The following is a 20,780-nucleotide window of genomic DNA, read 5'->3' as shown; positions in this document are numbered from 1 at the left end:
AGTCCGGAAAGTCTTTTTAGTCATTTCAATTATTTCTCCAACCTGTCAGGCGGGGCTGTGGCTGAGGAAGCTGGTTTATGGTTAACATGCAAACAACTCTCCAGATTTCGCTCACTTTGCATGGGCGTGAGTCATCAACTCTTTTTTTAGGTACTAGCAATATGAAAATGCCATACCTCTGTTCGTTTAATCTAATAATGCACGGTTTATCTTCGAAAATAGGAATACAGATAAAACTAGAATGAAAGTTAAATCTGGTTGATTTTAGTTGATGCTCACGTAACATGTACTTCCGGTGTCCCACTTCAACGTTAAAGTTTGTACAGTTTTTTATTCTAAATAAAACTGTACAAAACACATTGTTGGTTTGTCCTAAAAACGCGTTTTAGATGTAAATTTTGGTATCTCGTCGGATAAAATAAAATGTATATATATAATCGGAAGTCTCCTGATACCTTACGTGATTCTCATGAAAATGGCATACGTGCCGCCTACTCCCTTCTCGTGTATCTGAATTCCTGCATATATGTTTCCTGACAAGTATGAAATCGGGACTTGTGTTCGTGTTTGATAATTGTGGCAGTCCACACGTCAGTAACGTGAACTAAGTCCATGAATGCGCCTGCTATGTACACAGCCGCAGGTACCGGAGGGGGAGGAAGTCATTGTTTGTTTTGTGTCAAAATTCCGAACATCACCGGGCTCTTTTCCATATAAGAATAAAAAGGGACATAGTATGATTTACCTAATAACAGTGGCAAAGCAGCAGAAACCATTTCCACGTTATCTTTTCCCTCACGCTGTCCCATCGGACAGCCAGTAATAATGTGGGTGGGACTAAAGCGTGCATCACCCACGGTTAACACTGATGAACTCTTCTCTGATACTCCGGTTGGGCTACAATGAAACATTTTTGTTACTTTGAATGACTCTTTAAGCTCTTCGCCCTGAGTGTGGAGCCGCCGTGAGCCGATCCGTGGCTCGAACTTAGCTGACAGTAAGTATTTTTTCAGGCCTATGTCGGACTTCTATTTCCACCCGCTGTGTTGTCGCAGTACTGACGAGTGCTGATTGTCCAGCTGCAAACTCGCAGGTAGAGATAAGGAATACGGCGATCCTATTAGTGCCGCGCTTAAATCTATGTTTTGTTTCCAACAGATGTCTTTATATGGGAAGTTTTTTTTTTTTAAAACTACACCGAGTCTCTTTGTGGATTGTGGCTGTAGTAGGGAAACAGGGAAAGGGTGGAGACGCCAAAACTTAGCCTTCAGCTTTTCCAGCCTGGAGTCTTAAGTAGACTTTGCTGCTTATAGATGCTTTGTCTTTGGCGAAAAAATTAAAAAGTGATTTTCGTTAGTGTAGATTAGGGTGTGTGCTTAAGAAAACTCCATCAGATGTTTGTTTTATTTCTCTCTTTGTCTTTCTTTAAGACGTTTTTTTAAACACTGACTTTTTGCCCTAACGCTTTAAAAACGTGATCAGGCGGACTATTCTTAGCCACAGCACAGTTTTGGGGGAAAATGCTGATGGTAAGCAAGTGTTGACTCAGCGCTGTTGTTTCAGTCATCAAGTTGATGACTAACAATTGTCTTCTGTCACTTGGTTGCACGTTTTAGAGTCGGTCCGTAGATTTCCCATACAAATTCATTTTAAAAATCACGTATGCAAAGCACAACTTCCCCTTAATCAAGGGAAGACCATTTTTTAAATAGGTCAGCTGATGTTCAGGCTGAAGAGCTGATGAATGATGTTTAAAAGAAAAAGAAAATGTGATGGGTATGCAAACAGCTTAAAAAACGGAGGGGGAAGGTTGCAGGTGAAGGATTGTCAGAGGTACACTGCTGCACCTGTACACGCACCCAGCTGTGATGTCAGATTGTACATCATCATTGCAGGGTGTGCCATCCTTATCTAGTTGAGGCCATCAGTGAAAACTGCATGGAATTAAGCTGCTATGTGAAGTGTGATTGTTTTGCTGATCGTCTCCTAACATTTCCCTTCCCTTGCCAGGTGTCATTGTTTGAGATAACCACTGGGAGTCAGCAAAGTCAGGAATCTCCTTATTTATCCCTTTATCCATAGATTTTCTTCCACTTATCCATTCAATTTCTGGAAGCTGGAGCCTATTTCAGCTGTCACAGGGCAAAAGGCAGGGTGCAGGTAGTCAGTCTGTCACAGGGCCGACACAGAGAGACAGACAGCCATTCATAGAGAAATTCACACATAACCGCAGTGACTGCATGCCTTTGGGCTGCGCGATGAAGCTGGAGTACCCATGGAGAACATACAAACTCCACACAGAAAGGCTCCAACTAGATGGTGGATTTGAACTCACCTCCTGCCTTTTCATTATCCAAACAAACACAAAATATGTTTTGAATTCAACACAGCACTGCTATCAGTGTGTTTGATAGTATTTGTAATTGCTCCAGAGTCGGTACTGCTGAGAGATAAAAGTCATCCATTGCACCCCACACATACACACAAACAAAGCCACATTGTTCTTGACACATAGCGTGTGTGTTTAAAGGATTGCGATCATTGGACTCTTGCTAATAGCTTACTTCTCAGCCAGTCACAGCATTCCAATTTGATTAGTCTCATGTTTTATAAAACACAGTGTGGGTATAGTGTAGTATTTACCGTGAAAGTAACCTGAGCAAACAGTGTAGGTAAAGTTTGACTCAGACATGCAAAATGCAGGGAAATCACGTTAAGTCAACACTTAACACTTTAGTCCTTCAAAATGTAAACAGATAACAGCAGCTAGTTGGGTTTGGTACTTAATGAGAAATATCTGTTTTGGTTTAGTTTTTATCATGTTTACCTCTGTATTGTGCGTCTTGCTTGCTTAGGGACAAGTGTGAGCAAGTCTTTCATACAAAAGTATAACACCTAAAAGTGTGTGGAAACACCAAAGATCTCACATGTGAGTGTCTTAAAAAGATCCAGCTCCATAAGTGGAAATAACCAAAAAAAGTCAAAAGTATAAATTGAAATAGCCGAAATTGAGTATGGCCTTAGTGTGGAGATTTTTTTCCACAGCAATTAAAATGTCACTTGTGATTTCTTGGGAAGCAAAGGTGGGGAAGATCCGTCCTAATGGGATTAAATTCTAAACCAGATTGTTGTCAAGACAAAAAAGCTTATACGAATACAACATATACACAGTGGTGATCTATATTTAAAAAAACATGGCTGTACAGATGACACATTTGGGATGAATACACTGTGCAAATGTGCAGATCTCTTCAACAGCAGTGCTTTTGATTCATTACATGAGCAAAAAGTGGAAAGAAATCTTGGCCACAAAGTGCTGATTATTAAGCTCATCTGTCACATTTCCTTTTGTTTTCACTCTTAGTCTCCTTATTAGTAGATGCTAGTTTACGCCCGACACAGTAATTGTGACGGGATCTTCAATTATTATTCTTCCTGAACCTGTTTTTGCTACACATGATCCTGTGTAGCTTGTAGTGGAAGTGGAAAGTCACGTTTCTGATAAAAAGAATGCAGACGCAGATCATGCTTCTTTCTTTCTTACCCTTGTTTCAAACTCTCTCTCCTTAACAGAGACAGGCTCCCTCCCTCTTTTTTCTTAAGCCTCGTTTTCCAGGAAACATTCAGCTATTCTACATTTACCAACATGCAACACAAAGGGTTTCACACACCCTTTTTTTCACCAGTAACCTTGTCCTAAACTTCTCATATGTTTTGACATAAACGACTTGCCTAGCAGGTCGCTGCTGACAAACATTTCCAGTTTACTTTCTATTTTCATGCAAGTGATATCTAAAGCAGTCTGTTTTTACAGAAGTGATAATGGTGGTTGTCCTTGAATTCCCCCTGTTGAGCAATCATGATATGTCATCATTATTGAGCATTAGATTCACTTCAAGGTCATGATCACACTGACGGATTTTGCTAAGCATCAAACACTTAAACTGCATCTCTCTGTCTGTTTTAAAGCTGACATGTTTGTGGTTACAGGTCTGTATTATTGCCTTTATTACTACTTTTCCTACAGAAAATCTGAAGTCAGATACTCTTGCTTTAAAATCCGATTTTGCTATGATCTATATCACGAGAAAGGCCACAGTTTCACATGTCTTTGATCTCTGGACTGTTTTCTTTTGTCTTCTCACCAGGGCATTTGATCATTTGTGCAACAGAGCTATGGCCAGTCCAGAGGACGTGATCGAGCCGTTGGCAGAGAGCGCAGCTGCCCAAAGCCTTAATAGACGACGCTTCTCACACGACTGCCACGATTTGACTAAAGACGAGCTAGATGGCCTCATGTCGCGCAGTGGTGAGAAACGACGAAAATGAATTTAGTTTAAGATAGAAGCTCCCAGAAAACCATTTTTCTTGATTGCTTCAATTTTTCAAATCGCAGAAGGACGTCCTTTCATCGTGGTGCATCGTCTTTCCGAAATAGAAGATAAGGGTATACCTTATTTCATCCCTGATGTTCCTGTTAAATGCAGACTGGACAACACAGAGAAGCACACTACACGCTCAAGGGTACCTCCATAAACTTACAAAAATACCCTTTACATTTTTTTCTTTTTGGGATACTAATGAATCTTTATAGAAAGCTCTTGATGGGCCCAAAGTGAAAACACACACACTTATGCTTAATAAGTAACTCTTTACAACTGTGTAACAACAGACAATCCCATTTTCGATTTTGACTCAGGACATGCCAGGGATAAATTTGACTACTTTGCCATGACGTTAAGTCATAGTGAAGCGAAAGGAGCGATAAAATTACAAAAGAAAACTTTATTGCTACTGAGCAGGCTGTTTCAGGGTTTTACAGTGTGCTGTCACTTTGGCCATAAAGGGATCAACATGGCCAGCAGCAATGCTCAGTGGTGCTTAAATGATGCTCACTTGGTAGTACGGGGCTCAAAGTGTGACAAGAAAATACCCCCCCATTCCATTACACCACTACCACCAGCAGCCTGAACCATGGATGCAAGGCACCAGAGACTACAACCATGCCACGTTCAAAGTCATTTAAATCAAATTTCTTTCGCATTCAAAATGATTAACAGCAGAATTTCATTTGTGGTGAATTTTATTATGACTGTTGTTGAATGAGTCCTAAAGATAATATTTAAGTGATCTGAAACCAACCATATGACCATGAAACAGTCAGTCACATTTATTTCTACATAGTCATTTATATTAAAAAGCAGAAGTTCATGGGTATCTTAACAAGTACTGATCTTCATGTCACTTTATTTGTAAGTTAACTCCTGAGTTTTAGTTGGATGGCTCAGTCAGTTTGCATATACTTTCCATATTCTGGTATCCACATTCTCTGATTTTCTTTCTCCCACAGTCCAGAACGGTGAATGTAAGTAGAATTAGAAACTTGTTTCTACGTGTTTTAATCCAATCCACATGCTAAATGTCTTGCCTGATTTGCTTATATCCTCCGGAAACCCAAACTTTTTTTTTAATGCATTTTTAATCTTAGCTATTTGGGATTAGCTGATTATAAAAACTGTCTGCATGTGGAAACAGTGGGTTTATTTTACAACACAGTAAAGTATTTTCAGTGGGAGAAAGTGACTTCTTCACTGTCCAGATGAACAGAATCAACTTTTTGGGGTCATTCTTTTTTATTTTTACAAAGTGTAAAACACTTTATTGAGAAGAATGAAGTAGAACGTGCGTAAAAGCCTAAATGTAATTTCTCCATATGAGGACATAGGTTCTCAGGAGGATATGAAACAAAAAAAACATTTACGCTACTTCCTGGTTCATCTTTGATCTGCAGCACTTACAAAATGGCAATTAAAAAAGGACTTTGGGTGTCTTAACTCTTATCTTCCAAGTAAGTGATTTAGATATAAATTCATCTGTCTATTCAAATTGTGGCTTTCTTTCTTACTGGGAACTACGTTAAAGCTGTGGCTGGCAAAACACAGTCCAGTTGCTATGAAAACAAGAGCTAATAAGAAAAATTCTATTCCATTCAAATCACTCAAATTTTTGCCATTTGGTGGTTCCCCTTTTTCACCACCACACTTGTGTTTTTGTATGATATCAATGATGTCCCTCCAGGTTAGTATTGGGACCCTGTATACATTGCATCTAACACATGGCCAGTTCCACTGGACTATAAAGAGGAAGTACAAGAACTTTCAGGAGGTGCATCGCGACCTTTACAAGCACAAGATGATGCTTCATTTACTGCCTATTGGAAGGTTGGTGTGCTGATCGATTTAACTGTGCAACTTGTCCTTTCTCTCTTAATGCAGTTGAAATCTGAGTAATTGTTTGTTTTGAGCTTTTTTTATGGCAGTTCTCTCAAGCGCAGAATGTTTTTGAATATTCAAATTTTCCTCAAAGATTTGCAAAGGAGAGGCAGCAGCTGAGAAATATGTCGGAGGAAATGCCCAGCCTACATGGGACTGAGTGGGCCAGAAGAACCTCCAGCAAAGTGGTATATAAATCAGTCTTCCACACACTGAACATATTTTGAAGCATCACATAATTTTACAAGTAGCAGCTGGTAAGTAAATTGTAAATATGTGCTCTTCTAATGCAGAAATACCTTGAGGAGTACCTGAATTGTCTACTGGAGAACACATTCTGTAAAAATGATAGCAGCATGGTAAGCATGGGTGAATAATATATACACTACATTGCAAAAGTTTTAAATCAGCCCTCTGTATATTTTGCTTCCAAGGACCCAGACCTTTTCAAGATATTCTTTAAAAATGGCTGATTTTTCATACATTTTCAGTCCTAGTACCTGACTATTTTTAGAGAAATGTCTTTTTGTTTGTTAAGACACTTAACGCATACCTATTCATCATTCAAGTACATCATTCAAGTACAAAAGATGCACCTAACCCAAGGAATGAACCAGTGTTGTCTACACTTAACAGACAACTTAACAAAGAATCGGTTTTAAATTGTGTCAGGCAGCCTGTCATAAAAACACATAATTTAACCCACTTTCATAAAATGAATCTACCAAAAATGCAAAAGATAACATAGTCTTACAAGAATGAAATGATGTTTTTGCAACAACAAAATGATTCCCACAAAGCTATTAGTCTAAAACTTGGCACGAACACAGAAAAATTCTTTCACATTTTGATTCACCATACAATACCCATCTAGAAAGCCTCTAATTGGCAACAGGTTTATGCCAATGCAGCAAAGGATACGTGGATAGAAAAACCCACAGTGGAACACTCTCAGTCATGAGTTGGACAAAATATGACCAAATATTGACTTTGAAGCTTGTTAGAATTGTACAGTACCTGATTTTCTTGATTTTTATACTGTACTCCCATGTATGTTTGGACATTTTTAAATAAATTGTTGCACCTATTTCTAATGTTTCTAGCAAAATACAAAGAAAAGGGAAGTGGCTCAAGACTTTTCATTGTACCATCTCGACATACAAAGTAAATCTCAAGTAAAATGACTGCATTTTGAGTTATATTTTGTTTTGCAGCTGGAGTTCCTCTCCATCAGTCCCCTCTCCTTTGTCTCTGATCTTGGACCCAAGGGCTTGTAAGCAAAACACTGAGCTCATGTATTTTAGTGGGTTGGGAGTGAATAAGGGTATGGCAGGTGTTCATTGCATAATATGTCTGATCTTGACTCAGGGAGGGATATATCTTGAAGAGGTCAGGGGGTCACCGAATCCTAGGCCTGAACTGTATAGGCCATCATCAGATCTGCTTCCGCTGGTCACGCCGCTGGCTGGTGGTGAAAGACTCTTTCCTGTTGTACATGAAACGAGATAGTGGCAGCATCGACTTTGTGCTGCTGTTTGATCCAGAGTTCAAAACAAAAGTGGGTCGTGCTGACACAGGCACCAAATATGGAGTGTGCTTTGAGAACTTTAATCGGTAGGTCAGCTTTGTCTTTGTGTATTATATGTACTGAGTTTTGCGTGTTTTTGCTGTGTTTGTGATGCACGTATTGCCTTTGTGCTTTTAATCCTTTTAATCAGGAATTTGATTATCAAGTGCAACGGCTATAGGCAAAGTCAATGGTGGAATTCTGAAATCAAGCATCTGGCAGAAACATGTGACTTTCTCAAAACGCAACGCTTCGAAGGATTCGCTCCACCGCGGGAGAACACGCTCACTAAATGGTCAGTTATGTAGTCTGGCTCATATTTGTAATAATTCCAATAATCTTTTAGGATTTGTCCTCAATTTACCTTTCATTATTTGAAGGTATGTGAATGGAAGTGGTTACTTCGCTGACCTGGCTGATGCTCTCGAACAAGCCAAGGAGGAGATTTTCATCACAGATTGGTGGTAGGTGTCAAAAATGTCTGGATTTGCTGATCAAAATCTTTATGTAACTATAATTTTTCAATATTTTAGTTAAACCTGGAAACGTATTCTGTGTGTGTGTGCGCGTTTTTTTTTTTTTTTTTTTTTTTGTTTTTTTTTTGGGCTTTTTTCACAGGCTCAGTCCTGAAGTCTTCCTAAAGAGACCAGCAACTAACTACTACTGGCGGCTCGATGAGATCCTCAAACGCAAAGCAGTAGGGAGTCTCTCTGTCTTGTTTTTGTTGCCATCTTGTTTTTTTTTTTCTTCTTTTTCAAAATGTATATAATTTGTAGAGTTTTTTTTTTTAAAATAACATTACTTTAAATGAACCTGTTTCTGCAGGAAATGGGAGTCAAAGTGTGTGTACTGCTGTACAAAGAGGTGGAGATGGCACTTGGCATCCATAGTGAGCACAGCAAGAGGACTCTAATGAATATGCACCCAAACATCAAGGTCTTTCACTTCTCTGCACAATGTCTTGTAGAGTAGTAGGAGAGGAGGGACACAAATAACTGTCAAAAGAGCCCTGAATGCACATTTTAACACCAGTTTTACCCACTGATCCGTCAGGTGATGCGGCATCCTGACCACGTGTCTTCTGTGGTGTTTCTGTGGGCTCACCATGAGAAGATGGTGGCCATTGACCAAACAGTAGCCTTTGTAGGGGGGCTTGACCTGGCTTTTGGGAGATGGGATGACAGCCAGCATCACCTAACTGACCTTGGTTTGACAGAGACGACCGACGGGGTAACTGAAGGCGAAACGAGGAACGATGTAGATGTAAGAATGTACTGTGAACCGTACAGACTGTAATGGATGACTCTGTTATCCAGGGCAATGGTATGGCTGGTGGCTCTAAAACATCTGAGCCAGATAAGCAAGGAGAGCAGGACCCACATGATTTGACTGGTAACACTAAACTGTGGCTTGGCAAAGATTACAATAACTTTATCAAGAGAGACTGGGTCCAGCTGGATAGACCATTTGAAGGTACTCTATCTAAATTTCTTTCAGCAGCTCATGCACACACATACACTGACAATGCCTGAACAGAGAGATGAAAGACTTGTTTTGGGTTTTTTTTGCTTCCTTTCCCCCCTCTTTTATCTTGTCAGATAACATTGATCGTACTACAGTTCCTCGCATGCCGTGGCGTGACCTGTCTGCAGCTTTTCATGGCAAAGCTGCCAGGGATGTAGCCCGCCACTTCATCCAGCGCTGGAATTTTACCAAGGTCAGACACAAAAGAAAGCTGTGTTAAACAGCAATAGTTTTAACATTGATCTTTAAATATCTATATGTATATTGTAAACATCACTTTTGCTTTACAAATGAGTCTATAGGTGTACAAGCTACAGGTTGGTTTAACATTTATACTATAAATATCCAAAGTTGTGAAACTGAAACATTGGATTGAAAATAGGTGATCTTTACTAAAACAGAGCTTAAAATAATCAGACTCCTGTATTACTGACTTGGACCTTGTATCCTGTGTGGTAATATGACTCATACATAAGTCCTAAAAAAAACAAAAACATCCCCAACCCTCATGTTTCCATTAGAAGTATTGCTTAAAAACCTTTAAGCAATGCTTTGGAAACATGAGTAACAGGAAAGTGACAAAACTGAAATTGATTCATTTTTTCTGTCCTCTTCAGATCTTCAAAATCAAGTACAAAGACGACTTCTACCCTTACCTACTCCCCAAGTCTCATTCCACTGCTGACTCTCTGCCATTCACTGTGCCTGGGTCCAAGAAAGCCAAAGTGCAGGTATGTATATTCACACACAGACTCAAGATGACGTCAACATCTGTGTAAATATAAAATTTTTAAAGTTCTAGTCTTTTTGCTCACAGATAGGCCCACATATGTGCTACTGTGGTCAGGGTATGTTTTAGGTGCTTTAAGATTAAACAGTTCCAGGAATTCCCTGTGGGTAACTACCCACTTCCATGGCCCTCTGAGAACTATATTTTTTTCCAATTTGCTTAAATCACCAGTAGTAACGCTAATGTGATGCGTTAGCCAGCTGGTAATTTGCAGAGCCACAACAACAGCAACATGCTGGTGGACTCTGTATCTGGAGCTGTTTGCTTGTTGTGTGTTCCAGGTTGCTGACAACAGCACAGATGTGCAAATTCATATTATGCAAATTAAATTGTGAATTTTGTGGGCTTTAAAGTAAAACAACATATCATTTTGGTCAACATGACCATTTTCTTTATATGCTGTCAATTATACAAGGAGCAAGTAATCTTAAACAGGTTAGTGGCTCTAACTCTTTCACTGTGCCTCCCACAGCTGCTGAGTATAGTTTCCAAAAGCATGAACAAATCAATCAATCATTAGTGCCCAGCATATTCTCATCTATTGCCAAGGATAGCACGCAGGAAAACATACTGGAACCACTTTGGTTGTTGTGGTCCTTTAACTTTGTTGTAATCCAAATTTAATTGATTATAATCACTTAATAAAGCCTAGACTTTTCCATTTGAGAGGAATGTGTTGTTTACACGGGCAGTGTTAAAATCCTTCTTTAATGACTCTGCTTATGTTTACATAGGTTTTTCAGATCTTTCCTGCAGTCCAAAGAGCACCTTTTTAGCCCTTTCATACATTGTCGTCAAAACACTGACAGGTTAAGATGTGAGCCTTCGTGCATATGATGTGACATTAGCATGCTAGATACATTATATAAGTATTTATTATTATATTATTATATAATAGTTTTATTCATCACTGCTTACATATTTGCTGCAGAACTGTAGCTGGTTGTAAAACTTTCCACAGTTCTGTTTCAGCAGTTCAGTCATGTGCAAAAGAAAGTGTAACCCCTTTCATTTCTAATGTTTTATGTAACAAGAGAAACCTCATCATTGCACAGTTATTTAAATGCAATCTCAGATGAACTTCAAAACATGACTTATTACCCTGTCATTATTTAGTGAACAAAAATGAAGCCAAAATGAAAAGCAGTGTGTGAAAAACTTAGTACAATCTTACTGCTTCCATAGGAATTACGAGGGTAAGTAGCAGCCAGGTGCTGCTAATCAAGTGCACTTCATTAACTAATCATCAGTAAGTGTGAGCACCTCCAGTAGAGAAGCAAGTTGTTGCTGCCTGCCTATCAATCTGGGAAGGTTTTTAAGGTCATTTCCTTACAATCTGAAGTCCATGTTTGTACAGTGACAAAGATTATTCACAAGTGGAAAATATTAAAGATAGCCCCCAATCTTCCCAGGAGTGGATGTCCCAGCAAATTCCCTCCAGTGTCCGAGTGTGCAGACTCTACAGATTTAGCATAAACCAGACACGGCAGATCAGACCACACACCTCATACTGTCACACCTCACTGTCATGCATGGTGGTGGTGCGGTGATTATTTGGGCAGGCTAGCTTGAACCAGATAATTTTTTTTATTCTGTCTGATATGTAAAACCTTAGAACTAAAAGAGTCTGTACTTTCATTTGCACAGGACTGTAGGCTTCACACTAGAGCTTGATAGAAACTGGGTTCTCCTACACAGAAGGTCAACCTTGGATACGGGAAAACACAAAGACTTTGCCTCTAGCTGCCAGTGCTCATATGAAAGACTTTTTGTGTCACACAGCTCCAAGCTATAATGACATGGTGTAAAGAGAGCTTTCAACATCACTGTTAAGACGGCAAGAAGAATTGAAAACATGTAGAGTGCACATTAATGAAACGTTGCTGTTGGTCATATGTACGGTATACTGTATTCTTATTGAATAATTATTTAAGACCTTAATTGCTGTAAACAAGCCAAGAATGAAAGACCTCTACTGACTTTTACATGAATTTATTCTTTTGTGCTGCCAGGTCAGATCTTACAGAGGAAATCAGATGGGTATTTCTGTGCTACAACAAAGAGACACTGTTCTAGTGTTGGAAATGCAGCTATTCAGTATTTGCTGGGTTTTTTTTTTTTTTTGTGCTATGGCAGATGGTGGAACAAAAGTAAAGCCTGTAGAACAAAACTACTTCCAACATATTTATCCTGTTTAGTAAAGCCAGAGAAAACAAATGCAATGCCAAGGACAGAGTGGGATTACAAGTGGCAGTATCTCATTTGCAACAGGCTTCATAGGATCTATGGTCCAGAGAGACACCAGCATAAGCAGCACAACTAGCAGATATCCCCTTAACAGAATAATAAAATAATAATATATTGCTAAAGATGGTGCGTTAGCAACTTTGTGAAGATGCTTGTTTTGTTAGAATAATTCAAAAACAAGATGACAATATGTTAGAACTGTATTTAATCAGTATTTTTAGCCAGTGTTACATGCTGCAGTTAAAACCGCTCAATCAGTGAGTGTCCAGTAACAGATACTTCTATTGTGGATGGTGGCCTGTAACCATAACCCTTGCTCCCCATTATGTTGTAGCTTTCCTATCAGGTTCTGTAGCTGCTTTATTCAGGTTTCAGGCTCATTGCCTCAGATTACACAATCTGTCTTCAAACTTTAAGAGGTGCGCTCCCTTTTTGTGCATCTGCTCCATTTCTTCTGTTAAGTATCCTATTAAAATTCATAGAAATGGGCGAATTTACATGTCCATGGTAATATGATATGTAAGTGTGATTGCAATGGTGAATATCCACAGTAATAGTAAAATGATACCATTGAAAAGAGATAAAATATATGCATGATTTATAAGTATATCCAGTGCTAAGTTGAATTTTTGGGGTTTTCTCAGGTGCTGCGCTCTGCTGATCGTTGGTCAACTGGAACCTGTGAGAGCTCAATCCATAACGCCTACATCGACACCATCAACAAGAGTGAACACTACATCTACATCGAGGTAATTAAGATTAACATTGTAGCACTTTACAGATAAATGTACATCTTTAAGCAGGCAGTGTGTCATCCTGTCTAAACCATATTAAGGCTCGCTGTGCCTTAATATGGTTTAGACAGCAGTGATACAGTCAGGGCTCCCATTGGGACAAAATTGTCACCGTAATCGCAAATATGTTGCCCAAGAATAGGCTCTGATTTGGAAAAAACAAATCTGTTTACCAGCATGCCTACTGTAATGACTTTTCCTGAATCTGAGTATATCCAAAGCCCACTTCCTTCATTGCCAGCTACCTGCTAGCTTTGGCCCTCACCTCATACTGAGCCACCATCTGCCTTGCCTCTGCCCTTAGAACCAGTTCTTCATCAGCTGTTCCGACCAGAAGACTGTCCATAATGGCATTGGTGATGCAATCGTGAATCGAATTCTGCGTGCCTACAGGTATGATTTGAGTGTGTTGGTTTTCTAATATTTGTCTATTGTCTTTCGGAAGGGCTGTGTACAAAATGCATTCATTAAATATGTTTTGTACCAGATTTAGCTACTAGCTAATTTCCATCTGCAGTCCCTGGGCAATTTAAGAAGCAGAAGTAGCTGAATTCTATCAGCTCAGACACACATACAACAGTTACAAGTGTTTCTTACTTGTTGGCCAGCAGCATCCCATGAAGGAGCAGTGGCCATCTTCAGCTAAGATGCTCATTTTTAACTTGTGACGATGTGTGACAGCGGCTGTCAATCATTAGTGTATGCCCTGCCCATGCCTCGCCCACTTGACACATGCCCACAACACAAAATCAGGGTCAAAAGTTTGACAAATGAAAAAAAGCGGGGAAAAAGGCCCGAAACTGAAAAAACAAATTAATTTGTAACAGAAAATAAAATTTGAAGCTGAAAAAAATGAAACTAAAAAAAAAAGTCATTTCCATGAAAACAAATTATTTATTCAAATTATTTTTATATCAAAAAGAATTTCAACTTCAAATCACCTTTTTGAAATGAGTAAAACTTTTGACCATGATTTAGCTCCATACTTTGTAATTCAGCAGAAACTCGCTCAGGTCCTTGCATGCCATCAGATTTATCTTGTGTTTTTTTTCCATGTTGCATTGAAATGTTTAGAAAAGCTGTGGCTTTAAAACAGCAGTTTGTGAAAGAAGTTAAGACAAGACCTGTAAGAACAAATGCAAATATCACTGAGCTGGTAAACTGGGGGTACACATTTGAAACAAAATGTTTAGTTCAAAGAAATAACAAAACCAAATAGAAATATACATTAGACCTCATCTTTTATCTGCAGAGTACAATGTACAGTGTTGATGTTGTGTTTTTTCAGAGAAAAGAAGAAGTACAGGGTGTATGTGGTGGTGCCTCTGCTTCCTGGATTTGAAGGAGACATCAGTACAGGAGGTGGAAATGCCATTCAAGCTATTCTGCACTTCACTTACAGGTGAGAGCCTTTTCCGCCCATTAGCACTCTGCACTCAGCCCACACATCAGCAAGCACTACAACTTATGAAAGCCACAGTAAAAACAAGACTTCTCAGCTTCGTCTGGTTTAAAGACATATTTCTGATTGAGCAGAAATGTCACTGATAGAAAATGCATAAGACATGTCAATAAAACTGGTAATGGAAGTTGGGGTAGCTACCATGCATGTAAGGTTTCTATCAATCAACTGGTCCAACTGGAATAGAGCATATCGAGTCATATTACATATTACATTGAGTGATGTTGCTTAATCAGCTTTGTCAGCATGTTGTCATTGCCAGAATGCAGCATGGCCATGTTATGGTTTCACTATCATCCATCACATTTCCAAATCTGCCTTTGATGTTATGCCCAGAAGTGTACTCTCTGTATATGCGCTAGATATTTTTGGGTTTTTTTTTGTGAGATTCCTAAATTATTTCCCCTTATGCTGGCTGGCTTTCTTAATGTAAGGTTTTATTCTGTCATCCTAGGACCATGTGCCGAGGGGAGTTCTCCATCCTGTCAAGACTAAGCGAATGTAAGTTTTTTTTGTCACTTACCTGCTTTGTTAGACCTCGGAAATCAGCCTGACATCAGCCTTTGCTGCCTGGCTAACATGCATCTTTCCTTCCCCTTGAGTTGTTCCTTTAAATTGACTCTACTGGTCTTCACTTCACATCATCTCATGTAAATAATGTGATTCTGCTCTGGCCTGCAGTGAAGGATCAGTGGACAGAGTACATCACACTGTGCGGATTGAGGACGCATGCCCAGCTCTCCGAGTCACCTGTCACAGAGCTCATCTATGTTCACAGCAAGACCCTCATTGCTGATGACCGCTGCTATATCATTGGTGAGTCACCGCTGGGCATTCAAGGATTATAATTCTGACCTTGAGTCATCACAGAGGTTCATGACAAAATGATGATGACATAATGCTGCCTGCAGCTGATATGATTTTTTTTAATGTGTTTTTGGCTTTCAGTGTAACAATAAAACTGAATCGATACATTTTATATGTAGTTTAGTAGCACCTATAACTGTAGAATACGGATATGAACGAATACAGTCATTTATATATAAAAAGATAAAAAAAATAGGACGACTTAAAAAATGGATGAGTGCAATGACTTTTGAATTCTTTTTTCTTTCTTTCTTTCATTGTTTAGCCTTACACTCTTTAAGATTTTAGGCTTACTCCATATGAATATGCAGATTCACATGCAAGTCTTTGTGGGAGGAACAGAGGGATTGCATTTGCTTAAACGTGCTCTGGAACCCACTAGCTATTGATGACAGTTAGCTTTGTATTACCTTTTAAAAAGATTTATCTGAATTCTTAAAGGTACAGTGAAGTTGTTTTTTGAGTTTGTTGAACAGAAAAACAGAATATTATACTCAACAACATACTTATAAATATTGATTAGTGTGTAAGTACGTTTTCCAACAAACTGATGCATTCTCATAAACGTAATCCATTAAAAATACATAGAAGCGGGCACTAATCGATGGAAGTTAACCATGTTACCCCACCCTCTTGAATACAGTGATTCAGATGAACATCACCGTCCCGCTTAATCATGTTTTATGTATGTGGGTAGAGACAGCTACATACACAGTACGCCAAAGGTGGAGGAGAAGTGAACTCATAGGTGTGGAGACAAATGTAATTTATGTCTGCACCTTTAGACTCAAGAAGGTATGAAGGGTCATGCGTTTGTTTTATCTCCTGAACTGAAGTCAGTGCTCTAACAAAAAAACACGCTTAAACAATCGTATTTAATGTCGATACTGCTGCAGTTACTTACTGTCAGCAGATCAGACATGTGATCCTCCAATATCTGGAGAGCTGATAATTAGCCAACTAAATGGCAACAACAGCTGGTTATGCTAACATTGTGCTAGCTAATGTTAGACTAGAGTGTCCTAAAGATCACTCTGATAAAGAGTCTGAATACATTTTCACACTGTATGAAAATATCCGAGGTCAAAAATGTTAGAACCACTTCAAAGAAAGTTTCACTAACAGAGGCTAACAGCGGCAAAAAATTTAAAAAAAAAAAATCAGGATGTTGTCAACAAATCACCTCCGAATCTCTGTCATTAGACAGATTTGAGCTTTAGAGACTCATGCTGACATATTGAACTCCATTTCCAAAATTTTACAGCCTCCTCCAGAGTAAATAGACGTGAATGCATTGGAGATTTCTCACTATATTCTGTACACCTTATAGGTTGTCGGCTATAGGTTCTATGTATTTTTTTCTTTTGCACTTAATACATGAAGAAAGATAAACAAAATGTTCTAAACAGTCCATGGACCTATTAGATAAAGCAGAACTAGAGAAAAAAAAAGCAGCACTCATTTTAAATAAGGCTAAAACATATATATATATATATATATATATATATTTTTTTTTTTATTATTATTATTAATTAATTAATTTATTTTTTTACATGAATCATGCTTCTGAATGGACACACTGTAAATGCTTGTACTGTCCGTTTTTGCTCCAGGATCAGCCAACATTAATGACCGTAGCATGCTGGGCTCCCGAGACAGTGAGTTGGCAGTATTTGTGGAAGATGAAGAGAGGGTCCCATCCATCATGGGAGGGGAGGAATACCAGGCAGGACCACTGACACTTGCTCTACGCAAAGAGTGCTTCAGGTCAGGGCAAAAGCCTCTTGATGACTTATTAGCAACTTATAGTCTAATGTAGTTTTGCTACAAGATACAAATGTGAGAGTGAGACCTCTAAGTATATGGGCTTCTTTTTACACACAGACAAGCAAAAATATTTGATCCTGCATGGGAAACCTGTGCAGTTTTGTCATTACTTAACCATATTTTTTTCTGTTATTTGAATATTTTTGGCCTTTTCTTTGCTATACCAGGGTTCTTGTTGGAGCTGCTTCAGACCCCAGTATAAATATTGACGATCCAATCAGTGATGAGTTCTTCTTCTTGGTTTGGAATGACACTGCTAAAACGAATGTTAACATTTATGACAAGGTGTGAATTGACCCAAAAACCTTTTTATATATATATCTAATTGTATCAATATGTATTTTCACTTCTCTCACCGCTCTTTGTTCTTCTTGGCTCTGTGGCCCTACTGTATCACAGGTGTTCAAGTGCCTGCCCTGCAACAGTGTCCATAGCATGCAAGCCCTGAGGGACTATTTAAATGTGGCTCGCCTCTGTGACACAGACCCCGAGCAGGCCAAAGAGGAACTAAAGGCCATCCGAGGAGTGCTGGTCCATTTCCCCTTAAAGTTCCTGTGTAAGGAAAACTTGCTGCCTCCACGGAACACTAAAGAAGGCATGGCTCCTGTAGGGCTGTGGACATAAGCAGCAGCTCAGCCATGTTCAGACCACTACATGACAATGCAACTGCTGCTGTACTGCAACCATCTTTCCTGTTGTCAGCACAGTAAACAGAAGGAGTTACAGCACCAGCACTTGAATGGTGAGAGGCGGAGAGAGGTGTTACCCTTATCAAATTTATTAATGATCCACTTATGATTACTTTGTCTTTTTGATTGACAATGGGCTAATGTGACTGATGTTAGCTACTGACATGCAAATTTTACAATGTCCTGTCTATATTAGGTTGTGCTGACCAATTTGTTTGTGATGTCTGCTTTATAATAGCTTCAGTGTGATCTGATCTGCATGTCTGGCGGCGGTGCAGAGCACAGATAAATGAATGTATGAGTCAGGAGAGGATTGCAAGGTTGTATTAGAAATCAAGCATCTCACATGATCTGGGAACATAGTGTACATTTATTGGTGCACGATTTTTGGGTGGGTGGGTGACTCTCTCTCTCTGTCTCTTTTCTCTCACTCTCTCCCTCTGAGGCTTCACCTCTCACTGCAGTGCCAGAAAATCTGTCAGAACATTTGTGGTTGTTATGGTGACGGATATAAAGAGATGACTGGATTGTAGCTGAAATAAAGACTGGATAGGGCAGAATAGGGAGAGTGCTGATAAGAGGTACAACTTACTAAATCAGGATGGTGCACTGGGAAAAAGGAAGCTAATATTCTGCTAGGGCTGCTGACCATTTCTGGATATATGATCAGGTGGGGAAACTGTGAGAGCGGAAAGAAAAGCAGAACAAGATAATTAAAGGGTGTTAGGTTGATTTCCTGCTAATTGTTGCATTTTTTTAAGTCTCCATGACACCTTAGTGAATTTTTCCCACCATACTGTCGAACAGAACATTCCACTGCCCACTTGAGACCACTGAATATCGCAGCTATTTTTATGTTGGGTCCAGCATCTTTCATGTGTACCGTATGTTACATTTGCTCACAGACATAGCCGTTTGTTTAGGTCCACTATTTTTAGCCATAACGCTGACTTGAGTTGTGACGTGATGTCGTTTTCACGTTCTCACTGATTGCCATTTTGGGGCATCACGGGGCTGTTTTTTTGAAATGTCATTCCCTTGAGCTGTGACCAAGCCGTGACTGCTGTTGGGAAGTCTTTAAATGTCTTCTACTGGATACATTTGTAGCATTGCTGGTGAAAATAGACAGGAAACCTTTACCTCTTTTGTGTCATTGCATTGACTGAGATATCATGTAATAATACAGCGGGTAAGGTACAGTATGTGCCTTAGAAAAACAGGAATTGGATTCTAAGGGTTGATGGAAAATCAAAGCGAGGGGGAATGTACATTTTTCTGCAACTGTAGATTGTGCATTCGGGCAAAACTGTAACTCATTTTTCAATATCTGAAGCACTAGGCCAGGTTTTATTACATGCACTTTCATCACAAGTTTTTTACAGCAACAAACAGCAGAAGAGGATAAAGGCCAGTCTGTAAAACTTGTAAATGGGACTCTGTTTTATATTCCTAGCCTTGTGCTAGTGTTATGACTACTGTGTGTGTGTGTGTGTGTGTGTGTTCTGGAAGGGGGTTGAGCCTTTGCACATGTTTCTTTTAAAGAGACCAGATAAAAGATGACCCAGAACAATGCAATGACAGTAAATCACAGTTAAGTGAATAATCCAGACTGTTGTATGAGCTTCTGACACACACCTATGAGTGAAAAACATTACCTTGGCGGTTCCATTGCAAAGCTGTCTGTGAATGGGACAGGTGCCCCATGCGACCAAGTCTACATGAAGTGTCTCACAGGATTGTTGTTCAGTTAAAGCATCTGTGTTTAGAAATATGGATGCTTACCTATGTAAGATATTAAAAGACACTATAAGCCCTTCCATATATATATTTTCTACCCTCTTTCTTGCAGCCCAAAGTGGTTGTCTTAACTGGTGTTCCTTTTAAGTTCTGCAGAAATGCCTGTAATATACCGAAAAGTGACCTTATACGGTTTCTCTCATGAATTTTATTTTTAATAGACCAATAATCAGCATTCCCAAACCACTTTTATGAATTTCTTACTCATTGAAATGTGTTTGTATTCATTCCTGAGAGTCACTGTGTGAAACCTTGTCTCTGTAGATCAATGTCATTACCTTATAATTACTAATGTATAGGGTTACTAACACTCAGGGGTAGAGAGCGATGACCAATATTCTTAGTCTTGTTAGTGCAATTATGAGCAACTTGTATTTTATTCTGTTTTTTTTAACATGAACTTGTTTTTTATATCCGAATATCTACTCTGTTTGAAAAATTTACTTTTTTCAGCCTTCTCTTGTATTACTTTTGTAAACATTAGTGCTTTCTTTTTAAAAAGAGAAGACTGCATTCAAACTGGATTTAATATATTTAAAAAATAAAACTTTCAAATGTGTATCAGCATGCATTTCTATTCTGTATAAAATCTTAACACAACTAAAATGACTGTCTAGACGTGTCTATCACATGGCAAGAGAAACAGAAAAGGGGAAATGTTAATTGTTTATATCTAAACTACTTTTGTCACCATGGAAGCAATATCCTTTGTTAGCTGGATATCCTTTAAGCAAATAGTTACTCTAAGAGAGAGCATGTGCTTTACACAGGAAACTGGTATTCGTGGCATGAAAGCTTAATGTTCACTAAATGACTAATGCATTGTTCAGGTTATTGCCATACAGTCTGTTTTTTTTTCTTCTTCTTTTAATAACAGTCAGGTGCTTATCTGGAAAAGCTTTGGAACTGATTCATGCAGTATTGACAAGCACTATAAAGGTGAG

The 20,780-nt window shown here is 39.0% G+C and overlaps 1 protein-coding gene across 1 annotated transcript; it reads left to right on the top strand.

Moving 5' to 3' along the window:
* Nucleotides 1-814: 814 nt before the first annotated feature.
* pld2 (phospholipase D2) lies at nucleotides 815-20,395 on the top strand. The gene is made up of 25 exons (XM_082549340.1): nucleotides 815-997; nucleotides 4,149-4,309; nucleotides 4,397-4,524; nucleotides 5,351-5,365; nucleotides 6,079-6,221; nucleotides 6,367-6,460; nucleotides 6,566-6,631; nucleotides 7,487-7,545; nucleotides 7,641-7,886; nucleotides 7,991-8,134; nucleotides 8,220-8,303; nucleotides 8,458-8,536; nucleotides 8,665-8,775; nucleotides 8,893-9,069; nucleotides 9,156-9,312; nucleotides 9,438-9,556; nucleotides 9,981-10,094; nucleotides 13,045-13,149; nucleotides 13,499-13,587; nucleotides 14,483-14,596; nucleotides 15,111-15,157; nucleotides 15,338-15,472; nucleotides 17,137-17,290; nucleotides 17,518-17,635; nucleotides 17,750-20,395. The coding sequence occupies exons 2-25, from the start codon at nucleotides 4,177-4,179 to the stop codon at nucleotides 17,972-17,974; spliced, it is 2,856 nt and encodes a 951-aa protein (XP_082405466.1). The 5' UTR covers nucleotides 815-997; nucleotides 4,149-4,176; the 3' UTR covers nucleotides 17,975-20,395.
* The last annotated feature ends 385 nt before the right edge of the window (nucleotides 20,396-20,780 follow it).

This window comes from Aulonocara stuartgranti (genome assembly GCF_965226115.1).
Source record: "Aulonocara stuartgranti genome assembly, chromosome: 10".
NCBI classification, from domain to species: Eukaryota; Metazoa; Chordata; class Actinopteri; order Cichliformes; family Cichlidae; genus Aulonocara; species Aulonocara stuartgranti.
Note: the sequence above shows the minus strand (reverse complement) of the source record. Positions and strands in the feature narration are given on the sequence as shown.